The 24,758-nt window shown below is 56.4% G+C and overlaps 1 protein-coding gene and 1 long non-coding RNA gene across 12 annotated transcripts in view; one reads left to right on the forward strand and one right to left on the reverse strand.

The window, feature by feature from the left end:
* DTNB (dystrobrevin beta) overlaps positions 1-24,758 on the reverse strand; it is a 296,518-nt gene that overhangs the window by 9,053 nt on the left and 262,707 nt on the right. For all 11 annotated transcript variants that reach the window (XM_019497687.2, XM_019497682.2, XM_019497680.2 and 8 more), the window contains one exon: positions 9,137-9,296. In XM_019497687.2, the coding sequence (XP_019353232.1) occupies positions 9,137-9,296 (160 nt within the window). The remainder of the gene's footprint in view (positions 1-9,136; positions 9,297-24,758) is intronic.
* On the forward strand, positions 16,468-24,752 carry LOC132250633 (uncharacterized). The gene is made up of 2 exons (XR_009462226.1): positions 16,468-20,524; positions 20,619-24,752. It is a non-coding gene; the product is annotated as an uncharacterized LOC132250633 (long non-coding RNA).

Genomic DNA, 24,758 nt, shown 5'->3' on the forward strand with positions numbered 1-24,758 from the left:
TTGCAAGCTGGTGGAGGAGCTCTCCTCCCCAGGGGACCGTGCTCCCTTGCAAATGACCTGCCTAGCTCCAGACTGGCATTGCTGGCTCCCTCTCTGGCAATGTCCTTGCCTCTCAGACTTGCTTTCTGGAAACCAGCGTCCCGTCACGCACCGCTGGCGAGCCCCTGTTCCTCACTGGGCGATGTGAACCTTTGCCACAGGCTTTGGAAGCAGTTGAGGCGAGGGACTGCTTTCCGGGCAAGCCTCGCCTGCCCGATCCTGCCGGTGCGGGGGCCAGGCGATGCCGAGAGGGCACCGCTGTCTGCTCTCGCTCACTTCTGTCTTTGCTGAGGACAGAAGGAATCGGTGACGGCACACGTGCATACGTGCGTGCCCCCGGGGCTCAACAGACTGTGCTGGCGACACCGCGAGTCTGAGCAGTGCTATGAGCAGGACCTCACCTGTGCCTCGACTCGGGGCGGGAGAAGCGGAGCTTGCCCACGGAGGAGCTATGTCTGAGGTCCATGCTGGCAGACCCCGCCGTGGCCGACTGCAGGAGAAACGTCCTTCTCTGGGCCCCGCAGGCCCCGAGAAGGAGCGCTGCGTGCGGGGGCAGAGAGACGGTGCTAGCGTCTGTCAGCAAAGCAAGCAGAGGTCCTAGCCGAGGGCGTGCAAAGGTGGGCCAGGCCTGGTGTGTCCTGACGACTGTGCTGCCGGGAGAAAAATGCCCTCACAAAGCAAACCCCTTGCACGCCCCTCTGGGAGAACCGGCGGCAGCAAAAATAACCTAACCTCAAAGTTTAGTGAAACCCTTTCATTTCACGGCCCTCTTCCACGAGCGCTGTTGGACTTAGACTCCCAGGGCTGTCTAGTCCCGCTCCCCGCACGGACGCAGGCTGCACGGCTCCTGGGAAACCTCCACCAAGGAGGGTCCAGCCAAACCCAGCTCTCTTGTTTCCTCATCCTCATCACTTTTTCCCCTGAGGTTTGATCTAAATCTGCTTTGCTGCAGTAGCACCCCGTTGCCCTCCGAGGCGGGGAGATCGCCTGGTTCCCTCGTTTGGAGGGCAGCCTTTCCAAAACCTGACAGGTGCCATCATGTCCCCCTTTAATCCCCTGGTCTCCAAGCTCAACATACCCTTCCACGTCCACTTCGTGGTCCCATCTCTATCATGTCTGCCACGTGCTTATCTTCACACCCTTCCTAAAATGTGGTACCCAGAGCGGCACGTGACGCTCCAGCTGAGGCCTAATCAGCGCAGGGGGTGGCGGGACTAGTGGCGGTGATTCGGGCACAACCGCAGGCTGTTGATTGTACGGAGCCATCGCCACGAGTGACGCCAAGCCCTTGTACTGCAGACTCCAGAGTCCCCGGTCGCCCCTCAGTGCTGTCTCCAGCGCCCAGTGCGCTGCAAAGCATGCTCAGGATGTTCTGGAGACCTCAGGAAAGCAAGTTTCAGGTCGAAGAACCGAAGCTGCAGGGATCCAGGCAGAGGCCGGGCACCTGCTACAGAAAAGATCAAGCCCCCTTCCTCCCCTGCCCCACGTCCATACCGCTCGGACCAGGAGAGAAAACGTCCGGACCCCAAACATGCAACCAGCCTGACTGAGTGGCGGGCGAGACCCTCTAGACAGGATCCTCTGGCTTTGGTCCCGGCAGAAGTGCTGGCCAAGCCCAGTCCCCGTCCCCAGCCTGGGCTGCAGCAGCACCCGATGCCTCTGGGGGAGGCTTAAAAACACCTCGACGCGTGTAGCAGAAGGAGAGGGGCAACCAGCAAAGGCCAGAAGCCTGGGACATCCCCGTACCGAACGCAGGCATCGCTGCACCTGGATCATCTCCACCCCGTGACTGTCCAACCTCTTCTCCAACCCCTCCAGTGACGGAGAGTCCACCGGTTCCTGGCGTCTGCTCCGCTGCCTCCCTGCTCTGACAGTGAACACGTTTTGCTAAGATTTGCTGCTTCCTCCGCTGCCACGGCAGGCCACTGGCCCATGTCCTCCTCTCTGCAGCAAGAGAGAACGGGGCTTTCCCTCCTCTTTATGGCAGTGCTTCAGGGATTTGCAGGCTGCTGTCATGTCCCCTCTTGAGCGCCTTTTTTGCTAGCTGAACGTGCCCAGCTCCTTCAGCCCCTCCTCGTATGTCTTGCTTCTCAAGCCCTTGATCATCTTTGTCGCTCGTCTCTGCACCCCAAGCAAGCCTCCTCCAGCTGCTGGAAGTGTACAAAGCCTGTACACTGTCTGGGTTTCCCAGGCACAAAACTCACCAGTCAAACCCACAGCCGTGAAGACCTTCACTTTCTCAGAGTCCCCATTGCTTCCAGACCGCTCAGGATGTGGAAGACCTCTTCCTCGCTGATGCTAATGCTACGTCAGACCACCGCACAGGTAGCAGTCGCAGGAAACAGCCCTCATCCATGTACAGCACCGTTGGAACCAGGGTCACCAACCCAAGAAGTGTTTTTTACTGACAATCTGCAAACTTTTTATGCAATCTTAGGGAAAACCTTAACCATTAAACATGCCTGACCAACCTGATTGTCTTCTATGACAAGGTGACTGGCTCTGTGGACGTGGGGAGACCGGTGGATGTGGTGTACCTTGATTTTAGCAAGGTTTTTGATACGGTCTGCCACCATATTCTTGCAGGCAGACTAAGGAAGTACGGGCTGGATGAATGGACTATAATGTGGACAGAAAACTGCTGGAGCATTGGGCTCAGAGAGTAGTACTCAATGGCTGATGTCTAGTCAGCAGCTGGTATCAAGTGGAGTGCCCAGGGGCCAGTCCTGGGGCCAACTTTGTTCAATGTCTTCATCAGTGACCTGGAAGATGGGATGGATGCACCCTCAGCAAGTCTGCAGATGAACCAAGCTGGGGGTAGTAGATATGCTTGAGGGTAGGGCTAGGATTCAGAGTGACCTAGACAAATTGGAGGATTGGGCCAAAAGAAATGTCATGAGGTTCAGCAAGGACAAGTGCAAAGTCCTGCACTGAGGAGGGAGCAATCCCCTGCACCGGGGCAGGCGGGGGGTGACGGGCTGGGCAGCAGCTCTGCAGAAAAGGACCTGGGGCACAAGAAGCTGGACAGGAGCCAGCAGTGCGTCCTTGTCACCAAGAAGGCGACCGGCATCCTGGGCTGCATTGGGAGGAGCATGGCCAGCAGATCGAGGGACATGATTCTTTCCCGCTATTCAGTATCGGTGAACCCACATCTGGAGTCCTGTGTTCAATTTTAGACCCTTCACTACAGAAAGGATGTGGACAAGTTGAAGAGAGTCCAGCGGAGGGCAACGAAAGTGGTTGTGGGCTGGGGGACAGGACTGGTGAGGAGAGGCTGAGGGAAATGGGCTGTTTGAGTCTGCAGAAGAGAAGACCGAGGGGGATTGAAGAGCAGCCTTCAGCTCCCTGCAGGGGGGCTGCAAAGAGGATGGAGCTGGGCTGGTCTCAGTGGGGGCAGATGACAGGACAAGAAGCAATGGGCTCCAGCTGCAGCAAGGGAAGTTGAGGTTGGATATTAGGAAAATTGTTGTCATGAAGAGTGTAGTAAAACACTGGAACAGGTTACCCAGAGAGGCGGCGGACTCTCCATCGTCAGAGGTTTTCAAGACCCAGGCAGACAAAGCCTTGTCTGGGATGACGTAGTTGGGGCTGGTCCTGCTTGGAGCAGGGGGCTGGACTGGACATGACCTCCTGAGCTCCCTTCAACCCTCGTTTTCTACAATTAACTTGATGCCTCTGCCCCATCCTGCCCCCACAGCTCCATCTTGGCAACCTTTCCCTCTCCTCTCATACTCTGCTTTCTGCACCGCCTTTCACAGCATCTGATGAAGTGAATCTGGGTTCACAAAACCTTGTGCTCTCTCTCTAGATCCTATTTAGTTAGTCTATAAAGGCGCATCTCTACCCTGCCTTTCAGCCCTGGATACAACATAGGTCTTGCTGGCTGCTACGTGACCTCAGTCTCTGTTAAACTGCCTGTGTCTGCCGCCGCAGTCCTGCTCAGGATATGCCACTGAGTCGCAACCCGCTGCACGGAGCGGCGGCGTGGTGCTTTCGACCTGTCCGCAGCCTCGTAGGATGGGAGGGTTTTCCGGAGGCGCAGGGTCTCGGCGCCGCGCAGGGCGAGGAAGGGTGGGTGCAAGACCACGACCCGTGTCCCTGCAGACAGGTCCGTGCCGCTCCGGGGGCTCGGTCGACTGACTGCATCACAGCTTCCCCGGTGGCGGTGGAAGCCGTATGGAAATCTCTGTTGCATCATGACAACTCTCTTGGATTGAGTAGTAGGCATCTGTCTGTCTCGCGAGTCAATAGGTTTGTGCCAAGCGAGGCATCCGCTCGTTGAACGTCTGCGAGTCCTTGAGTCACACTCCCTTCTGCGCTGATCAGATGTGAAGTTTGTCTTGAACAGTCCTGAACAGGCTCTGGGCTTCTTCCTGAGCTTTCGTCTTCCCTTTGCGCGTCAGGCTCAAAAGCCTTCACCCCACGCTTAACAGACTGCTTCCAAGAGCTTCAACCCTCAGCGATCTTCTCCCGGCTGTTTGCCTCGATGTTCGTTACCTTCCCAGCTTCCTCGCAAGCGTCTTTGACCCAGAGATAAGGACGCCCAGGTTGGCTTCCTCCTGTAAAGAGTCCTCCATACAAGAGCTCGCTGGGTACGTGGCCAGCGGCCCTTCTCTGCCTTGACCTGGCCACGGAAGTCGACGCTGACTGAGAAGCGGGTGGATGCTTGGAAGGGAGGCTCGCTCCAAGAGCTCGGCGTAGGCGCCAAAGGCAATGCAAGTGGAAGCTGCTGTCCAGGTGCTTTTCTTGCGTACGTGGTCCTGGTTTGACACGGTTTTGCATTTGCTCCCGTACAGTGACACGAGTGTGATATACTTTGACCTGGGTCTTAACAGTCAGCTCGCTGTTGTTCCACGCTCGCTCGCTCAGCATGCTCGTGACGCCTGATGCTTTGCCAATACGGGTATTCGGTCCAGCCTCCAGTGACAGGCTCTTGGTAACATGGAGCCAAGGCATGGACGTTCACTTACAACGTTCAGTACCTTTCCACCGATTGTGATCGCTGGTGGTGAATCGATGTCGTGGCCCGTAACGGAGCTCTTGGATTTGTTGCACAACTAAACCCGTGTCTACTGCCCCGACTCGCTCTCAAGCCGTAATGGGGCTCTGGAAACTTGCCATCTCGCGTGTCCAAAATCAGTCAGTTAAGCAGTATCCGAGCCAGTAGCAATGCGATCTATGAGATCTCCCTCGCCCTTGTAGATTTTAGTTATGGTCACATCTGGAGGGACAACATCATCCTCCCACATTTGGCAGAAGAGCTTGTGTAGACTCCCATTCAAGGCTACATACCCTAACTTTGCTGGAAGACCATTAGGATCTGGAGCTTTCCCATCTTTCCGCTGGCGTGGCACCCAGGGCTCTTCCAGAAGGGACGTGCGCCGGAGGTGCTGATACGTCTTCCCTGAGGGATGCCCGATAGCACATCACCAGCAACACCAGACTGAGCGTTCGGCGAGTCTTCGAAATGCTGCCGCCATCACGAGCGGATGCCCAGCCAACGCTGCCCTTCACGGGCATCGGTACGTCGCTAGCAGGGCCACAGGCAGCTTGGAGCTCCCCATGGTTTCGGTACTTCCTCTCCTGAAAAAGGACAGGGGCGAGGGGGAACGGGATGGAGCAGGCTTCCCGGATGACCTCTTGGACCCGCTGCGTTGCAGTTCTTCCTTCACGCAGCCTGGGAGAAAGCAAGTCAATGCACAAAAGGGAAAGAAACACGGTTGCCAACAAATCAGTTGGGTGCTCTTGATTAGGCCGTCAAACTTGCTGCAAAGCCTCAGCTGAGGCAATTGGACCACCCACAGCAGCAGATGGAGTGCTATGCCTCCGGTATTTGGCACGCTGCCTCCATGGGAATGCCGCGTCTGCTGTTGTTTCTGGAAATATTCGGAGGGGCGAGGAGTGGATCTCCACTGCTGGAATCGGACAAAGGCATTCTTCCCGTCAGGGGCTCGCAGAGGCCCAGGGCGTGCACGCTAGAGCTTTTCCGATGCCTCCTCTGTGCATGGGTGGACGAGGATCTGCCGTTCACAGGCTCGTTGCGAGTCTGCAGAGCGATGCAGCCGTGCAAAAGGCCAATGGGGCTTTGGGCTGCATCGACAGGGGCATCAGGTGCCAGACGCGGGACGGGACGGTGCCCCTCCTGCTCGGCGCTGCTCAGGCCTCATCTAGAGCGCTGGGTGCCATTTGGGGCTCCACACCTGCAGCAGGACACGGAGAAGGTCGAGAGGTCTGGAGGTGGGTGACACGTGATAAAGGGCTTGGACAGCAAGTTGTGTGAGGTCGAAGGAAACAGGGACGCTCACCGTGCGGGAAACATGACAGAAGAACACCTTTCCTCTCTTGCCGCAGCGAACAGGACGTGGACCAATGGTTTCAAATTGGAGCAAAGTAGCTTGCGTATCGGGAAAAACACCTTCACCATTAGAGCAGCGACACATGGGAACAGGCCGCCTCGGGAAGCTGGGGGAGCTGCATCACGGGGGCGTTTCTAGAAGAGGATGGGCAAGCACGGGTCGGGGGGATCGAGGAGTAGTGTGCTGTACAGAGCTGGGAGACCATGGGAAAAGCTGTGCTGCCTTGAGCAGGTGAGTACTGGACAGGACAAGCTCAGCAGCAGAAGAAGGAAGATTGGTTGCGATGAATGAAGATTAAAAGGGCTGAGAAAGTCCCTGGAGAGGATGCAGTAAGGGGAGCTCTGGGTGACGCGGAGTTGTGCTTCCCACCCCAGGTTGCAGAGCACGGTGAAGGGTGCTTGGATGTCCCCTTGCTTCGGGCTTTGCTGGCTGTCACGCGGGGCTGGGAAAGAAGATTTCCCCCTCCTGTTGATACAGGTGTCAGGGTTTTCCCCCTTGCCCCGAGGCACCGGGTGTTGGCTGCAGCCCAGGCTGTGCAATGCTCCCGCTGGGACCAGAGCCCGGAGGTCCGTGGCGAGAGGGTCTGGCCCCTCCGTGCGGGCTCAGACCAATTGCCACGTAAGAAAGTTTACCCCGTGGCCAGACTGGTATGGACTTGTGGGGGGGAGGCTTTGCCTTCCTCCGTCGCAGCGATGGCTTTTTCCTAGGATCGCTCGAGCATATTTTAACAACCTTTGCAGCAGCAGGACACTGGCTTCCTTTGTCTCCCTGCTTTACCTGGGGCAGCGTCGAGTGTTATCAGCGTCCTGTGCTTGTGCGACAGGGCTGAGTGTGTCACCTTAGGAACCGGTTAGACAAGTTCTTGTCTGGGATGGCTTGGATAGGGACGATCCTGCCTGGACTGGATGTGACCTCCGCAGGCCCCCGCCAGTCTTTCTGATTCAAGTAAAACAGTCTCAAGTTTTGAGGGGACGCTTGGGGACGGAGCCCTTCATTCAGTACCTTCCTCGTGAAGTGTTACCACTAAACAAGCAGTTTAGCCACTTTCTGCTCCTCTGCCACCTTCTTCATTCCCGCCGGCATCAGTTAGTCCAAGCGAGGAAGGCAACCCTCTCAAGAGCGTAAACCAGTGGTCGTTGGATGGGCAAAACCTATTGGTGCTCGGTATGGCTCGCTATTTCTTGTAGGAAATAAAAGGGCATGAATGAGGTCCTTTCCCACTTCCAAGGGGTCAACAGCATGGAGACTTGGTTAGGCTCCGAGTCATTAGACAGCGAGTGACGTACGGACGGCGCCGTGTCTAGAGGCACTGCCATGCTGGTGGCCAGGTCCTGGAGACAAGCAAAGCGCTCAGGAAGGCACGAACTCTTCCTTCCTTCCCCGTCAACAAGAAATGCATGAGGCAGAGTCGGATGTCTTCTCAAATGACGGGGACGCTAATGCACAAGGAGCAGCAGACCGCAGGGTTTCCCCGAGGATGACCGGACCTCGGAACGAGCCTGTGGCTCCGTCTGACGTAGTAGCGAGCCTCGCTAACGAGCTATCTGGCCCACAGTTGTGGTGCTGAGGCGAGTACCACCTCCCTGGCTTCTTTAGGAGAAATGAAAGGAAGTTTTGGACGCCTAAGAATAGGAGAACGAGAAGAGGCGAGAGAAAGGAGCAATCCCCGTGTGACCGGTCCCCTGCACCGCCCTCTTAGCTTGCCGCGCGCGCGTGCTCTCGGTGCGGGGGCTCAAGTTAACCGCACCTGCTAAATAACCACCTAAAGGTGGAGCTGGATTTTGGCCACGAAGCCTACTGGTAAAACTGCGCCGGGGCAGGCCTGCGTGCCAGCGGTGCACGCTGTAAAACACAGCTCAGCGCTACGGCTTTCAGACCGGGAGGGAAATCACGGCAAGAAAGGTGACGGTGACGGTGACGGCAGGCTCCGACCTGCAGCCGACAGGGGAGAGAAGAGCGAGATCACCCCTCGCCTCTGCTCGGGCCCGAGCACTTCCAGGCTCAGGGGGTCGTTAGCGCCTGGTGGGCCCGCGGGTCCCAGAACCGGGGATCCCACCTGATGATACTCAGGAGAGCGGTGCCTCCCGAGAGGTGGATTTTATCAATCCACGCTTTAATTTTTTCTCTGCTTTTCATCTCATGTTTCAGCTGTTTTCCTCTTTTCCCTCCACTCTTCACACAGTTATGACACTTTTATGTTTGTATCAAAGAGAGCTGGCTGGTTCAGAGCTTTGCATTTTGGTTAAGGGCTTCATTCAGGTTGATGTTCGCTTATTTGCATTGCAAAATGCCATCCTCCTCTCACCTGGTAACTGACTGAGCGCCAAGTGAGCGCTAGCTAACACGGATTGCAAGGACTGTTTATTTTAGCTTCTTCCCTTACGGCTACTGCTCTGTCCCTTGCCGCCTCCTTTGGGTCAGAGTTTGACAGTCGGCCTCCGATTTTACATCAGCGATTCACAGCTCTGAGAGGTGAAGTTTAATTAACTAACTTGCGAGTGCAATCAGGTATTTAATCTGAGTGGCTAATTAACTGCAGGTGCAAAATCGTGGCGACAAAGCTGGACGGCAGACTGAGGCCACACCACGACTTTTTTGAAGTTGTCAAGACTAAAAATACACTTTCGCTCTTGGCGTAATGCAAAGGAAATGACGTCAGGAGCTATTTTATCCAACCCGCTGGGTCGCGCACGCACGCTACGAGCCGTGCCTCCAGGTGTCTTAATTTGTACCTCGCTTACCTTGTGCAAAAGCTTCCTGCACGTCTCCCCCAACTCCTGCGAGCGAGTCTTGAGGCACGTGCGTTGGGGTGGAGCCGGCCGACGTGGATCTGACAGGCATTGGCATCGAGCGACTTGCTCCGTGGGTAGGCGAGGAGTGCGGGGAGCCTGCTGCTTGCGCCTGCGAGAAGAAAAACAACGCACAGTTGCCATACCAATAATGCACTCTCTTTGGATCAGCGTCTGCGATGCTGTGTTGTGCCCTTGGGGACCTTTGCGAGAGCGCCCGCAACCTGGACGACGTCTGCCCGCGACCGACAGGCCGTGGGGCGGGATCCACGGGTCACAGGAATCAATACAGATCCTTCCACTGGCTTCAGCAGCCTTTGTGTCGAGCTAGGGCAGCTGAAGGATCGGCACATGCGGCTCAACGGGGAGCTCCCTCAGATACCCAGCCGGACGCTCTCCCTGTACAGCAGGCAGTCGTGCCACTGTCGGGGACGGGCTACTCGGCTACACAGACCACGGGTCTGACCCAGTATGGCATGCCTTGTGTTCTTAATGGGAATGACGTGGATCTGACCGACGGCCTCCATGTGACAGGGCCACCATATCCAACGACACGATCATGGGGCTGGAAGGGACCTCAAGGGTCACAGAGCCACAGACACCGAGGTCTGGAAGGGAGCTCGGGAGGTCACATCTAGTGCAACCCCTGCCCCAAGCAGGACCAGCCCCAGCTACGTCATCCCAGACAAGGCTTGTCTAGCCAGGTCTTCAACACCTCCAAGGACGGAGACTGCACCACCTCTCTGGGAAGCCCGTTCTAGTGCTTCACCGCCCTCCTGATGATAATTTTTCCTAATATCCAACCTCAACTTCCCTTGCTGCAGCTGGAGCCCATTGCTCCTTGTCCTGTCGTCTGCTCCCACTGAGACCAGCCCAGCTCCATCCTGTTTGCAGCCTCCCTGCAGGGAGGTGAAGGCTGCTATTCAATCCCCCTCCGTCTGCTCTTCTGCAGACTCAATCAGCCCATTTCCCTCAGCCTCTCCTCCCCAGTCCTGTCCCCCAGCCCCCAACCATTTTGTCACCCTCTGCTGGACTCTCTCCAATGTGTCCACATCCTTTCTGTAGCGGGGGGCGCACAGCTGGACACAGGACTCCAGATGTGGCCTCCCCAGTGCTGAATAGAGGGGAAGAATCACCTCCCTCGATCTGTTGGCACCGCTCCTACCGATGCAGCCCAAGATGCCGGTCGCCTTCCTGGCACCGAGGGTCACCTCATCTAACCCCCTGAGTGACTGCAGGATGTGCGGTTCCTGCCAAATGCTTAGCCAGCTCCTTCTTGAAGACCTTAGGGCAGACACTGAGTTACAAAATAGCAACAGCTGACGAGAGAGGGTCGTTTTAGCCTCGAGGGCTCTGCAATTTCTCGTTATAGGAAGTGAAAGCAGAGACTCGGCCTTCACGGCAGTATGTTCCAGAAGATTCCCTCGGTGCATTCACATCTGTTTATCTTCCCCTTTTTTTCGCACTGTCACTTTACAAAGGAGAATTAATTTTTGAGCCATGACTGACATTTAAGCTCCTGAAATTTGCAGTATCTACGTCTAGTGCCGAGCTGGCTAGCTTCGTGTTACACCAGGAACTGCCTGCTGACAAGTGAGAGCGCTCACGGGATGTATTTTTATTTGCATACAAACGCGGCAGAGAAACAAGAAAAGCTGATTGCCTAAAGGGCCTGGTATCTTTTTTCTGACGGCCACTAAAAAGGATGGTAGAAGGCGGGGCAGGGTGGCACCTTAAAGACTAAGTCGCTCAGGAAGGGCCTTTGTACACACCACGGTTTTTTGCCTTTTCGTGTGCTGCAATTGCATGTCACCGAGCGCAGTCTCCTGTGTCTTCAGGCAACGGTTGGTTGTGCAACGGCTCTAGTGTCAGAGATACCTTCCTACAGCTCCTTTACTCCAACTCTTTTGTGCCACGGCCAAAAAAGCCATTACGAAACCAAAAGCAAACCCACCCTACAGCACGCCCAGCAGTGGAGATGTGGGCACTGCCAGCGCCCTGCACCTCAATGGCACAAAAGTCATTTGGTTACTATCTATTCAGAGGATCCTAGGGAGAGGACCAGGCTTCAGAGGAAAGCAAAGCCTCCCACAAGCCCTACCAATATGATCGGGGGGAAAATGCCTTTCTGAATTCAATTCTGGCCTTGGGCTTGAACCTGACTAGAGGAGCAAGACCCTCCAGCCAGGTACCTGAAAGGCTTCTAGATACGAGTGGAGGCAGCAATAAATGCCAGTCAAAGCGTCGACCTTTAGCTGCGGCCAATATCCAATGTCCAGAGGAAAGTGATAAAAAAATCCAGTGGAGCAGTCCCGAGGGGAGGAAAATATCCCTTCCTGGCCCCGAGAGATGATCAGAGACGCTTTTAGCATCACCAAACACCTCCCGTGCCCAAAGAGAGCTAGCTCTCAACCCCAGCGTGGAGACTGCAAATGCAGGGGCCCACATACCACATGTGTACTGATAACTGATTAACGAGCGCGCTCATCTCACCGTACTACCCCTGCCAGGAACTTGGGGAGATCTACCTGGAAACCACCCTGGTTCTTTCCCCGCGGCGTTGTTTGGGAGACTTCATTTTTCTGATCGTTAGGGAACTTCTGATTACCAATCTAAACGTCTCCGTGGCCAGTTTGTGACCATCTGATCCTGTGCTGATGTTGTTAATACACTCCCGTAGTTCTTCTCCATCCCTCAAACTCACCCAGCAAACACATGTATAAAATGCAAGCAGAGCCCCTCTTCATTTTGGCAAGCCAATAAGCCAAGCTCTTTTCATCTCCCCTCATGAGAGACGCTCTCCATTTCCTTAACCATCGGAGCAGCCTTTTTTGCTCCTTTTCCAGCACCGTGACCTGCACAACGCAGTAGTGCGGCACCACGTTTCACAGGCAAGTACAGAAAACCCCAGAGGAGCCAATTCTGGCATAACCCGTGTGTCAGGGAAGGCTCCTCTTCACCACCACCACCACGAAGTACCCGGCCTATGGCCAGAAACATGTTAGTTTGTACCATGTATACACTACCACATTCAGTGCTGGGGGCTCTCACTAGCCGTGCAACATTCAGTGGAGCACAGAGACCTCCAGACCGATGTGTGAGAAAACTGGCTGCAGAAGAGGGAGAAACGCAGGCACCTCCTTTCCCACAGTCCACAGCGAATGTTTGCAGTGAGGACTGGGGCTGTGGTGAACCGCACGGCTCCCAGGGTAAAGATGAAGCTTGTGTCAGAAAGGGGAAGGCCTTTCCATGTACCTTGGCAGGGAAATCCCATTAGGAAGTTCTCACATAGCAAACCTAAAGTCAAGGAGACTGTTGCTGAGAACAGACACGTTAACTGTTAACTAAAGGAAGAGCCAGCCCAGAGAACCTGTTCTCCACGGGATACCACGAAGTGTCACCGATGGGTCTGGAAGATAAATCTACCATAAAGGGAAAAGGTTCTTAACCGTGGGGAAATGCCTGGAGGAAGCACCACGCGTTATCAAATGGATACAGCAGATTACACAAACTAACAGCATAACGAGCCACGACAGCCTATGTTATCGATGCGAGCTTCTTCCACTTTGCTGCTTTTGCAGTGGCAATGCCCTGAGAAAACCACAGTCTGGAAGATTTTTTAAGACAGGTCATACAGCGCACACCCCGAGGCTCCTGGAGAAGTTTTGCACACCTGGACCCCTTTCTCGAACGTGTGCCCCATGCATGCGAGCGTGGGGGATGCAGCGGCGCGGCTGCACCCTCGTTCTGACCACATCGTAGGAGCAGCGGTGCACGGGCAGTGGCAGGCGAGCTCCCCCCCCGCCTGGTCCCCCCTGGGTGTTTCCTGCCAGCCTGGGAGAAGGCACGGGGATGGGGAAGCTGCCTGCCACGCTGACCCCAACCCCCACGTAGCCTGGTGGAAGCTGGGCCTGAGCAGCACTGGAGCTCCCTTCACCCCAGGACAGTGGGCTGGGGAGGGGGCAAGGGCAGGGGAGGGGAGATGTGCCTGAGCAGGGAGGGGAAGGAGTGGAAGTTTTCACCCGCTTTAGACACTTTAAAAAGTCCCCGATTGCTGCTGCTGTGGTGTGGAAGGGAGGAAGGATGATACCGTCTCCCACAACATACTTGCAGGCGAGCTGAGGAAGTTCGGGTTGGATGAACGGACTGTAAGGTGGACAGAAAACTGGCTGCATCATCAAGCTCAAAGGGTAGCGATCAATGGTTCGATGTCTATTTGGCAGCCGGTCTCAAGCGGAGTGCCCAGGGGCAGGTTTTGTTCAGTATCTTCCTCACCGACCTGGAAGATGGGATGTGGCGCACCCTCAGCAAGTCTGCAGGTGACCCCAAGGTGGGGTGTGTGGTAGATACGCTGGAGGGTCGGGCTAGGATTCGGTAAGACCTCATGTAATTGGAGGACTGGGCCAAAAGAAATCTCCTGAGGTTCAACAAGGACAAGTGCAAAGTCCTGCACTTAAGAGGGAGCGATCCCCTGCACCGGGGCAGGCGGGGGCGATGGGCTGGGCAGCAGCTCTGCAGAAAAGCACGTGGGGGGACGGGGGCAAGACGCTGAACAGGAGCCGGCAGTGTGCCCGTGGTGCCAAGAAGGCGACCGGCATCCTGGGCTGCATGGGTAGGAGCGTTGACAGCAGATGGAGGGCAGTGATTCTTCCCCTCTATTCAGCACTGGGGAGGCCACATCTGGAGTCCTGTGTCCAGCTGTGGGCCCCACTACAGAAAGGATGTGGACACGTTGAAGGGAGTCCAGTGAAGGGCAGCAAAAATGGCTGGGGGACAGGGCTGGTGAGGAGAGGCTGAGGGAAATGGGCTGATTTAGTCTGGGGAAGAGAAGACCGAGGGGGATTGAATAGCAGCCTTCACCTCCCTGCAGGGGGGCTGCAAAGAGGATGGAGCTGGGCTGGTCTCAGGGGGGGCAGATGGCAGGACAAGGAGCAATGGGCTCAGGATGCAGCAGGGGAAGTTGAGGTTGGATATTAGGAAAAACTCTGTCACGAGGAGGGTGGTGAAGCGCTGGACCAGGCTCCCCAGAGAGGACGGGGAGTTTCCGTCCTTGGAGGTTTTGAAAACCCAGGTAGACAAAGCCTTGATGTATGATGTGGTTGGGGCTGGTCCTGCTCGGGGCAGGGGGTTGGACTAGATGTGACCTCCTCAGGTTTTTTAGGGGTTTTTCTCGCCACTGTTCCAGATTGGGAAGCCGTTGCAACATCTTGCTTCTCTGACGGTTGAAACTGTTCTCCTTTCCAGACTACATGTAGTTGTGGACAGGCTGTGCTCCCTTTGCTCTGACGTCGACACCGCCCTTCACTGTAACCAGTCCTTCTCCCTCCTTCATCTGCATCCCCGGGCATATTTACGGCGTGCAATCCTCTCCCCTCCCGGCCTTCCTTTTGCCCTCCCAAACCAAGGATGCTAACATGGGGCTGCAGAGCCACGCCGCCAAATCGGGCATGGGCTCTAGAGCCTGGCTGGTAGGAAGCACGAGTCACGCTCCCAGCAGCTGCCTTGCAGATGGGCAGTGGAGCAAGTCTCCCCACGCAGGCTGACGAGGCCGTCCTCGCTGCAGCACCGTGCGCCGTGACGCCGAGGAGGAGCTAACGAAGACGTTTGCAGGGGATCCAGACAGTGTGACAGGCTCTTCAGGAACTTCTGAACTGAAACTGCCCGCCCACCGGACCGGTCTCCAAAAGCTCGAGACAGCCGCGCGACACGTGGCAAGATCCTGCCCCGCAGAGACAGCAGAAATGGTCTCTCAATGCACCAAGTGTTCGAAGTTTTACTTCCTCAGGAGATAAGGGGAACCTAGAAACAAAGCCACTGCAAAATATAGACGTGGGCAGAGGTCTGAGACTCTTCTGGGTATTGGTTTTGAGCAACGCCCGCGTGAAGAGTCATATACAGTTGTCCTATCTTTAGGGCTTGAACTGAGCCCGTTTCCGAAGAGCCACCAAGCATGCGACTGTAACGCCTGTGTCATGTAGGAGCTCGGTGACAAGGACCAGGTGGCGACTCTGTCCAAGACAGAAGGACGATATTAAAGTCAGGGAGAGGAAATGTGCAAGCCAGCCCTCTCAGCAGCTAGGTCGGCCAGGTGTGGACGTGGCCTGGGACCTCGAAAGGGAGGACGGCGTGCAAATGCTGCTGCTGGGCAAACCCCCGGAGCCGAGCAGGAGAGCCGCGTGACCCAGAACGACAGGGACCGCCGCTCTCAGGATGACGGCGCGCAGCTGGTATCGAAAAATATTTGCACTTGGCTGCCTGCGAGCTTGGCAAACTATTTCCTGTCCTGTGACCTCCCGTGCAGCGCTTCCTCCCGGCCTGCCTGCACGCTCCAGTGGAGCTCGTCGCACGCCTCCGCCATCTCCTCCCGAAAACGCTCCTTTTCTTCGAGGGCTTCTGCGAGCTCGGAAAGGCCCGCGGCCAACGCAGTCGCTCCTCGCAGCTAGTTTCGTCGTCGCCCTCGGTCCTCCGCCATCGGTCACGCTGAGAAACGATGGCTGGGAAATTCTCTGCGGCGCGTGAGAGCCAAGCAGAGTTGATAACGCCGGGGTGGGAACACAGTAAGCACACGGGCAACGGGAACAGCGACCAAACCCAGCGGGTCGCGGACACAGCCGGTGGGTTGAGGCTGGCACCGCTCCAGCCGTAAGCGCTGCCTTGCCCGGCAGGCTCTTACTTGCGTTGGAAGTTAAGACTGACTTAGCAAGTTCATGAGTGCTGATAAAGAGGAAGTGAAAAGGGAACAAGATCCTGGCACTGCCACTGAGGTGCTGGATGACCTTGGGCAAGTCACGTAGCCGCCGCGCCTTAGTGTCCCAAAAGCATCGCGCGTGGGGACGTGCTTGGGAGACGCGAAGTGCGGCGCTGCGCTAGGAACAGTCCGGCCCTCCGCGCCCGGTTGCCAGCTCCCACCTGGCAGCAGAGGAGGGTGGCTCAAGGTAACGGGCACGGATTTCTGCCCTTGAAACGCGTTCACGATGTCGGCCGTCTGGAGACGACGCGGCCTCCGGCTGGGAGGAGACGTGCGAGTCACGACACATGCCCGGCGTTCAAACTTTGCAGCCCTCCGCACGGCCACCTGTTCTGCCTGTGCCGTTCGCTCCGTCTTTGTCTTCTGGTTTAAGCCCCCTCCGCCTTTTTCCCCTTTGAAGTGCGTTCGTTGCCAGGGAAACAACGATGTCGCTGGAGCGACTGGAGCGTGGTGACACCCGGCAGCGCGGTGTAAAGTCAGGTTTTGGAGTGGGCTGAAATTCAGGCTGTGGTTTGGGGCCTGCGGCAGGCGTGGGACCGGCCTCGGCTCGGCTCGGCTCGGCGCGGCGCAGCGCCCATGCCCACCTTGCTGCCGCAACTCCCGGGGCCCGTCTCCACGACTGAACCGATCGTCTCGGGCTCGCCGACACGTTGTGGGCTCCCTCCCTCCGGGCACCGTGGACGCCGGCGGTGCCCGGGCAGCGGCACACGGCCACTACCGCGACAAGCCTGTTTCTCTCGGCCCTCGCCCCCGGCTCTGCCCGTGGTGGATCGGGGTGTCCTGGGCGCGACGTGAGGGGCCGGCCCCCAAAGCTTTTAGGGCAGGAGAAATGGACACTGGGCCGGGCTGGGTCAGACGGCCCGATCCCGCCGGGACTAGATCTCCCGAGGGCTGACTTCCCCGCGGCTCCGTGACAGACGAGTGAGAGCTCGGGGAGCTTTTCGGGGGGCAGAGACTGGACAGTGCCTCCAATGCGTCTGTCCAGCGCCTAGCACTTGCGCAGCGCAATCGGGGTGAGAGCCCCGCTCCCCGATCTCTCCCACGTCACCGCAGTCCTTGACTGCAGCATGCCACGCCACGCCACGCCACGCCACGCCACGCCAGCTGCCCAGCTGGCAGGGGCCAGACCCCCCAGGCCCCGATCTCCCGCGGCGCGACGTTATCCCTGCGACCCCTCCAGCCCCTGGCCCCGGGCCGGCCCGCGAGATCAGGGCAGGACTCGGGACTCGCACTCGCTGCTCGGTGCCTTCACACTTCAAAACATCGCCAGCTCCAACCCAAACCAACGCCAATGTTTTTCGCCGGGCTCGCAGAGGAGAGGGCACGAGGGAAAGCGGAGGAGCGCCCTTGCACCGCCTCGCTCCTGCCGCAGCCCCCACGGCCTGCCCGCGTCTCCCCGAGGGGCGAGATGCTGCTCGCGGCGCGGTGGAAGTGGAAGAGTCTGGCCCCTAATTTGCGTCTCGTTGCAAATGTGAATAGAGGCCTGAAGCTGCTATTGTTGCTCAGAACAACATGTAATCCTGCTGATGTGGAAAACTATAATTCTGAGGCCCAATTAATAGGGGATTTTAAAACGAGAGTCAGAAAACATTGCTGCGGCGCTGTGACTTAGGGTGGGGGCAGGGAGAGACGATCCAAGATAAAATCATTAGCGAGGAGAGAAAATACTCCGGAGGCCTCGGCGATTTCATCATTTTTCTGCACCACCAAAATATAAATAAATCAATAAAAGAACAGCTGGATCCGCGCGGCAAAAGGCACAAATGTCCTCAGCCGGCACGGCGCGGTGGGGGTGGCGGGGCGCCGCTCGTCGGAGATTCACACCGAAAACGGAGCGGCGGGCCCCAGGGGCCGAGCGAAGCGGAAGGGAAGGGAAGGGAAGGGAAGGCATCGCGCGGTTTGCACGGTCCCACGGCCCCGGGGGGGACCCGCCGCCCCCCCGGCAGAGGTGAAGTGTCAGTCTTGGCAGCCACTTAGGACAGGAAGAAACGGTTCCACATAAATTACGAATTAAAAAGCAGAAACGAGCCAGGCGCCAAACGCTCCCGCACGAGCAGCCGGTTGCAGCCGCGGGAACTCACCTTTCCCTTGAAGACAAACAAAGAAGGATGCGGCGGGGGGTGTTGGATGCTTTGAAATCGGGTCTTCGGCTTACACCTTACGACGATGGGACCTCACTACAGGTCACCGCTAATCACTCGAGACACATTTATAGCGGCAGCTGGGAAAGGGATTAAAAATAAGCAGCTTCTTAGAGACGCTTTTATTCGGAAAAGCAAAAGCGAGAGCCCGGGCGACTGAACTGCTCCTGCCCTCGCTCGAAATCGAGAGCGCCCGAACTGCGGCAGGCCCCACGGCGCCACGTCTGGGCCACGGCCACCGCCTCTTCGACGCGGGAGGATGCCTGAGCACGGCGAGCTTCGCCGGTACAGCAACCGCTGGCCCCTTCGGGCATAGAGCAAGGCCTCGCTCCTGCAGAAGTGCACACGAGATTGCAGAAACAGGGCTGGAGCGCGACGGGGACACGCTGCGTCCCCCTAATGCCAGGCACCAAGAGAAAGACAACCAGCTCGAAGGCACGGATCTTTCTCCCTACGACGTTGTGTGCCGTGCGCGCGCACGTGCAGTTTTATATGCAGACGCGGCTACTCTTTCGGCGGGCAGCCTCGTGAACAAGCGTGCTCTTTGAACGGAAGGCGCGAGGCGCAGAAATCGAGCTCGGCCGGCGCCGGCGGTGCTTGCGCCGTGCTTTGCTGCCACGCAGCGGGGCCGGCACCCCTGCCCCGGGACTCTGTCAAGCTGCGTGCATGCAAAGATACAGGAGATGGGCGTGGGGAGGAGATCGCAGGGAAACCGAATGAGTCAGGGCGGTGGTTACACTGCAGCCGTGCACGCCGCGCTCGACCTTGCTTGGCTGCAGAAAGGGAAAGCAGCCGAGCGCCGGAGGCTGAGTGCGAGTTGGTCCTCTGCACGCGTGCCGTGCACCCGGGGGTCCACGGGCACACGGGCCCCCGGGAATGGGGGTGGCAGTCGGTGTGCACACTCACTGTTTCTGAAGCCGAAGGGGAAAGGGTTTTTTTTTGCAGGCATGCAGTCTGGCAAGATGCACCCAGTTACCCCTAAAGGGCTGAGTCAACCAGAGCGTGGAAGGAAAGGGCTCAGGTTATAGACACAGCAGTGAAAAGGCTGCCCTGTGGTCTCAGGGGCTGATTATGATTAATTAGTGTAGTACTGAGATGTGTAGGCTGTAAGGACTAGGCCCCAGGACCTGCTCAGCTCCGGATAAAGGCAAGTACTCGTCCAGCTGCGTGCACGCTGCCCGGGGCGTTGGCGAAGGGCTCGGCGAGGTGCAGGGAGAAGGGGAGCGTCCCAGTGGTGCACACCTAACGTGGCCTCACACTTCTCTTGTCCCCTACAACAGAAGGGCAGCAGCTCGTTGCCGGCAAGGTCCTCCGGACGTGGGAAGCACGGTATTTGGGGATACCTTTATCGGACTAACCATGCAGTCGGGAGAAAGGTCAGTCAAGTGTGCAAGCACGAAACGCCCTTCCTCGGGTCTGGGAGAGGTCTTGTAAGCACCCAGGCCAACAAGAGGTCGAAGGAGGGACTTGAAAAGGGCAAAAGAGACCCAGGCAGATGTTTGCGGAGGCTCCTTCTTTCTACTGCTTCGATATCTGACTTTTTAACCTGCACAACTGCCACGAGTTTTGTTCTGCAACACACTTGTGCACGTGCACGCACGCACGCACGCACGCACGCACGAACGAGAGAGCCGCAATCCACCCGGACCGTAGCTGTCATTCTGCGTCTGCAAATCTGTGGATACGGTAACTTCACGTGCAACTTCATTCATTTAGACATGTGAACATCTGGCTGCGCCTGCACATCAGGTACGCAGCCGTGATGAGAAAACTGCTCCTGAAAGTGTTGCAGGCAGAAAACGGAGGCGGTTATATAAAACCCAGCCTATAATATCTCCTTTTGTTCTGAATCCTATTTTAGGGGGGGAAAGCAAGTCACTCCAGGCAAAACTGCATCTGCGGGAGAGCAGGGATCTGCTAGAGGAAGCACTGGAGGAAGTGTAATGGAGGAGCGGAGGGAGCAGGTTTCTCATCCGCGTTCGGCTTCTTACTCAGATTTCCCGTGCTTCCTCCATCTGTGTTTAAGTCTCCTGAAATGGCTCTTGAGTCTGGCTTGTTCATGTCAAGTATCTTGGGGCTGAAGCTGAAGATGTTTCATTAAATTCACTACAAGTAACTGGAGCCCCTCTTCACGCTGCAGTGCCTTTCTTCACAACAAAACAGAAAGCTCTTCTCCTTCCCGGGCGTTTCCAGCATGAAGATGGCTGAATGGGGCACGAAGTGCTGTGTTCTCCAGACGCTGGAGTGCACTTGGATCACCCTCTTGCTGCACAAGACGATCCTGCATTTCCCTGTCTGCCGGCGCCATTCTTCTCGCCCTGCGTTTCCCCCGTTTCAACGGGCCTGGACTGGTGGGACCACAACGAGCGTGACGACAGACACCGCCGCTGCCAGACACCAGGTGTGAGCACACTGATGCGGCGCAAGACATTTCTTCTGCTACTTTCTCATGTACGAGGTCATCCCTTTAATTTACGTTACCTTGATCTCAGATTTCACTTGCGTCCGTGGCTGATGATGCTTTTGGATTCCTTTGCTCATTTAGGGTCGGGAACGACGGCACGCTGCTCTCGCAACCGCAGAGCCGCGGGGCTGGCAGGGAGCTCCAGAAGTCACATCTAGTCCAGCGAGACGGGATCGTCCCTATCCCAACCACCCCGTACGAATGTATAATCTCACCTCGTAGTAAAACTACAGTCAGCCCTGACGCCACGTAAGGCACAACACCCAAACCCGTCTCAGGTAAAGCAAAGAGAACATCCTACTTCTGTAAAAAACGTGTTAAATGTATATACCGCTGCCTGACCCCCTCCGCCCGTGCCTACTTCCCTTCACCCGCCCCTCCCGTGCTGCGCCTGCACCCCGGGCACCTGGCAGCTTGTCACGAGCTTTCTGAAAGTCCCCAAATATTATGTCCACCGGATCCCCCTTGTCACGTGCTTGCTAACACCCTCGAAGAAGGGAGAAGCAGGGTTTCCCTTTGCAAACACCGTGCTGACGCTCCCCAGCAGATCGCACTTGTCCACGTGCCTGCTGGTTTTATCCTTTATCACACCGGCTTGGCAGGAAGGGAGACGCGGTGGTCCGTACTAGCCAGGACCCCTCGGGAGCCCTTTCTGAAGAGTGGCAGCCCACCACTCCTCTGGCACTGACGCCCGTTGCAACGACGGGGTATCTGCTATTGCCAGCAGTCCTCCATTTCCCCTTGCGATCCTCCAGCAGCGCAGGCGGCTGCCGTCGGGCCTGGTGCCTTATCAGGATTTTCGAAAACAGTCCAACGTTTAGTTAAAAATAGCCCCTGACGGAGAATTCACCCACAGTCCTCATGAGCTCTCCTGGGGATTAATTTTGGTGTCAAGGCATTGACAGTTTAACCAGGATGCTGAAAAACTGGTGAGGGGGCAGGAAAGCTGCACAGGAACGACTCGAGGGCTGAAGAAAATGCCTTACAGCGAGAGACTTAAAGAGCTCAACATGCTTAGCTTATCACAAAGAGGATTGAGAGGTTACTTGATTACGCTGGAAAAGAAACTTCATAAGGAGAGCATATTGGGCCTGGAAAGAGTCCTTAACATAGTTGAGAAAGACCTAACGAGCCCTGGCGGCTGTAAGTCACGGGCAGACGGGGCCAAAGGAGAAAGGAGGCGCACGGGTTTACCAGGCCACGGGAACAAGCCCCCGAAGGGAGGGTCGTGCCTTCGGGTCAAGACCGGCTGTCTCGCCGGGAGGCGTGCTGTACCCGGCACCAACGCGTGGTCTCAGTGCGGGGGTGTCTGGAGGGCACCAGGCTGCGATCTACAGGCCAGATGGGACCTGGACGTCCCTGAGAGCATCCTCCGACGGGTTTCTAGTTCAAATCATCTCATCGTGACAAGCTACAAAAACCCATCTCAAGTTCACCTGCAGCTTGTGTTTCCCCGGCCTGTAACATCCTTTCCGTTCTCAAACCCTGCCAGCCTGCAGCTCTGCCCACGCACGTCCTTGCTCTTGGCCTGCGCCGCGCACAGGCCTCTCTGCCTCGCCTTCCCAAGGGGAACGGCAGTGCCAGGGAAACAATGGGAACAAAAAGGAGCAAAAGATAATGGACTAACAGTCCTTTCCCCTCCCTTACTGCGATCTCAGCCGTCCCCTGCCAGCTTCCGCCCCACGAACACTGAGGTTTTTTGTAGCTTAAGCGGGGTCATTGTTGTGGTGGTGACGGGGAGCGCAGCGGACAGATTATACTTGGACGTACGGAGGTTTTTGTCAGAGTCCCACATGCCAGTCTTATAATAAGAGCATAGGCTGGACAGGATGACCACTGGGTGGATGTATAATGGGTTGAATAACCACAAGCAAAAAGTAACCCCTAACGGACCGGTGCCAGGATGGCAGCCGAGCTCAAGCAGGGCCCACCGTGGTTTACCATCTTTGCGAAGGACACCGGTCACATCTGCAGGCAGCACCGAGCCAGGGGCGGATGCAGACGCTCGGGAGGAGAAGGTTACAGCCCAAAGGTGTAAATCGGAGACCGGGGCTACACGCAGCAAGACGAACTTCAGCAAAGGCGCAGTTAACCCCAACAAACTTGCCAAAAACAGAGCAGTGGCTACCCAGAAGGAGCTGGCGGTCCTCACGGCTGCTGTGGCCCAGCTGTGCACCCCGCTGGGGGTGGGTGGGGGGCTGCCAGCATGAAGGGAAGCCCGAGATAGGTGCCATGAGGGGCAGGGCCACATGAGAGACAGCTCTCACAACCAATCAGCAGTGGGGGATGGAGCCACCGGCCCCCCCCCCCCCCGGGCCAATCAGAGGCTTGGATGGGCCCAGCCCACGAAAACGGTACCCTCCTCGAGTTGGGTATATCCCTAACTACCGGATAATGGAGCAAGTCGCCCGGGGAAGGGGTGGTATGTCCGCCATCGAAGGCGTCTGTCGGTGATGGGTCACACACGGTGTACCCTGTATGCGTCTTGGGCTTGGGACCAGTCTTCGAATACCGCAAGGGCTGTGATGTGGAGGATGGTGAGAGACTATCTGTGTGCGCGGGGCACCGGACACGGAGTATTGGGCTGAAATAGCAGCAAGGAAGATACTGGTTGGAGATGGGGAAGACGTGTCTAACGTGGGGATTAGTAAGCGCTGGAGCCCGAACTCAGAACAGATGCAGAGTTGCCACCCTGGGAAGCTTTTAAGAGCGGGCTAGACAAACGCTTGTCCAACACGGTTTGCACAGAGATAGTCCTGTCTTGAGCAGGGGGGAGAAATGACAAGGTCCCGAGTCCCCTTCCTGCTGTCTAGAGACACAGAGGCCAGGGGTGAGGAAGCTGGGTCAACGAAGACTGGTTTGCTTGTTCAGGAGAAATGAGAAAAAGAAGAGTCCTGCACTTTCTCATTCACTCCAGTACGCATGCTTTTAAACTGTTGGAAGGGAAGCACAACTTGGAGCCCGTCAAGGGAGCTGGATGCGATGCCTCGTCCTCCAAGTGCTCCGCAGAGAAACCCGAGAGATCCTGGGAACGCAGCAGCTGGGCCAGCAAATGCAGCAGCAGGTCACACACATGCAAATTTATTTTACTGGAAGCTCATGCTGGCCAGGGCAGTGCAGTAATCCCTGTAGTATTTTAAAAGGGCCATGGGAACTGCACGTTTTAGCTCTGCAGCTTCCTACACATGGCAGACGGGACTCTGGATTCGTCTCATCTGGGAAAGAGCGCTTACCGAGGTAGCCCTGTCCACGTGCACACGCTCTGCGCGGTACCGCGCGGCAGGGCAGCACCAGGACCGGCGTGGGGCTCCCGGGCCCCGGGGTGCGACTGCGACAGGCTGCTCCCCGGTGACTTCACAACGTCAGTGTAGCTCTGTGATGTCACCTGTGGTTTTCCTCCTTCATTTTACAACAAAAAGGTTAATTCCTTGTGTTTGCCAGAAATGAGGGAGGGGGAAAATCTTTCTTCTGCTCCAACTAGTGAATCTGCCCGGCCTGTGTTTTAACTTGCAAAGAATTCATCTGGGCTGAGCCGAGCTCGCAGCCAAAGGCCAGCTCGCAAACTTCCTTTGAAGCAAATGTTTAAAACTGAAACGACGGTCAGCGGACTGGGAATATTCGGGGACCCTAACAAATCAGTCCTGTTAACCTTATTCTTGTATGAAAATTAGGTTTTATTGTCTTCTGAGGCACATTAGCCATGGCTATCTCTTCAAACAGGCCTTGCACTTCCTGTCTCCTTTTTATGCATTACAGTAAAATCTACAAGAACAATCACATAAAGGAACACATAAAAAGCTTATTACTTCAGTAGGCTAATAACCTTTGTGAAGCGTTAATAAAATCCCCCACTAAAATCTAAAGCAGGGCTGTTATCATGGCAACCGAATGAAAGAGGCACTTTATCCATACATTTCTGTCTCCCAAGCACATGGAAGGCAGCCAGGTAGCAGATGGCTTGTGTGGACAATTACCTTCATTCTGTGGCAGCATGTTTAAATAAAACACGCTCCGTCCTCTTCATTACCGATTTGCAGAATCACTGCTCACATATTGCTGGGGAAAATAGCGTGAGAAAGGTACAGCGCGGTGTGGAAAGTGCTCCCGGGATCCTGACAGTGACGTACGGTACGGTACGGTCCGCGCATGTGTGCGTGCATGCGTGCGTGCGTGCATTTATATATATATATATATATATATATATATATATATATATATACA

Source organism: Alligator mississippiensis, chromosome 1, assembly GCF_030867095.1.
Source record: "Alligator mississippiensis isolate rAllMis1 chromosome 1, rAllMis1, whole genome shotgun sequence".
Classification (NCBI taxonomy): Eukaryota; Metazoa; Chordata; order Crocodylia; family Alligatoridae; genus Alligator; species Alligator mississippiensis.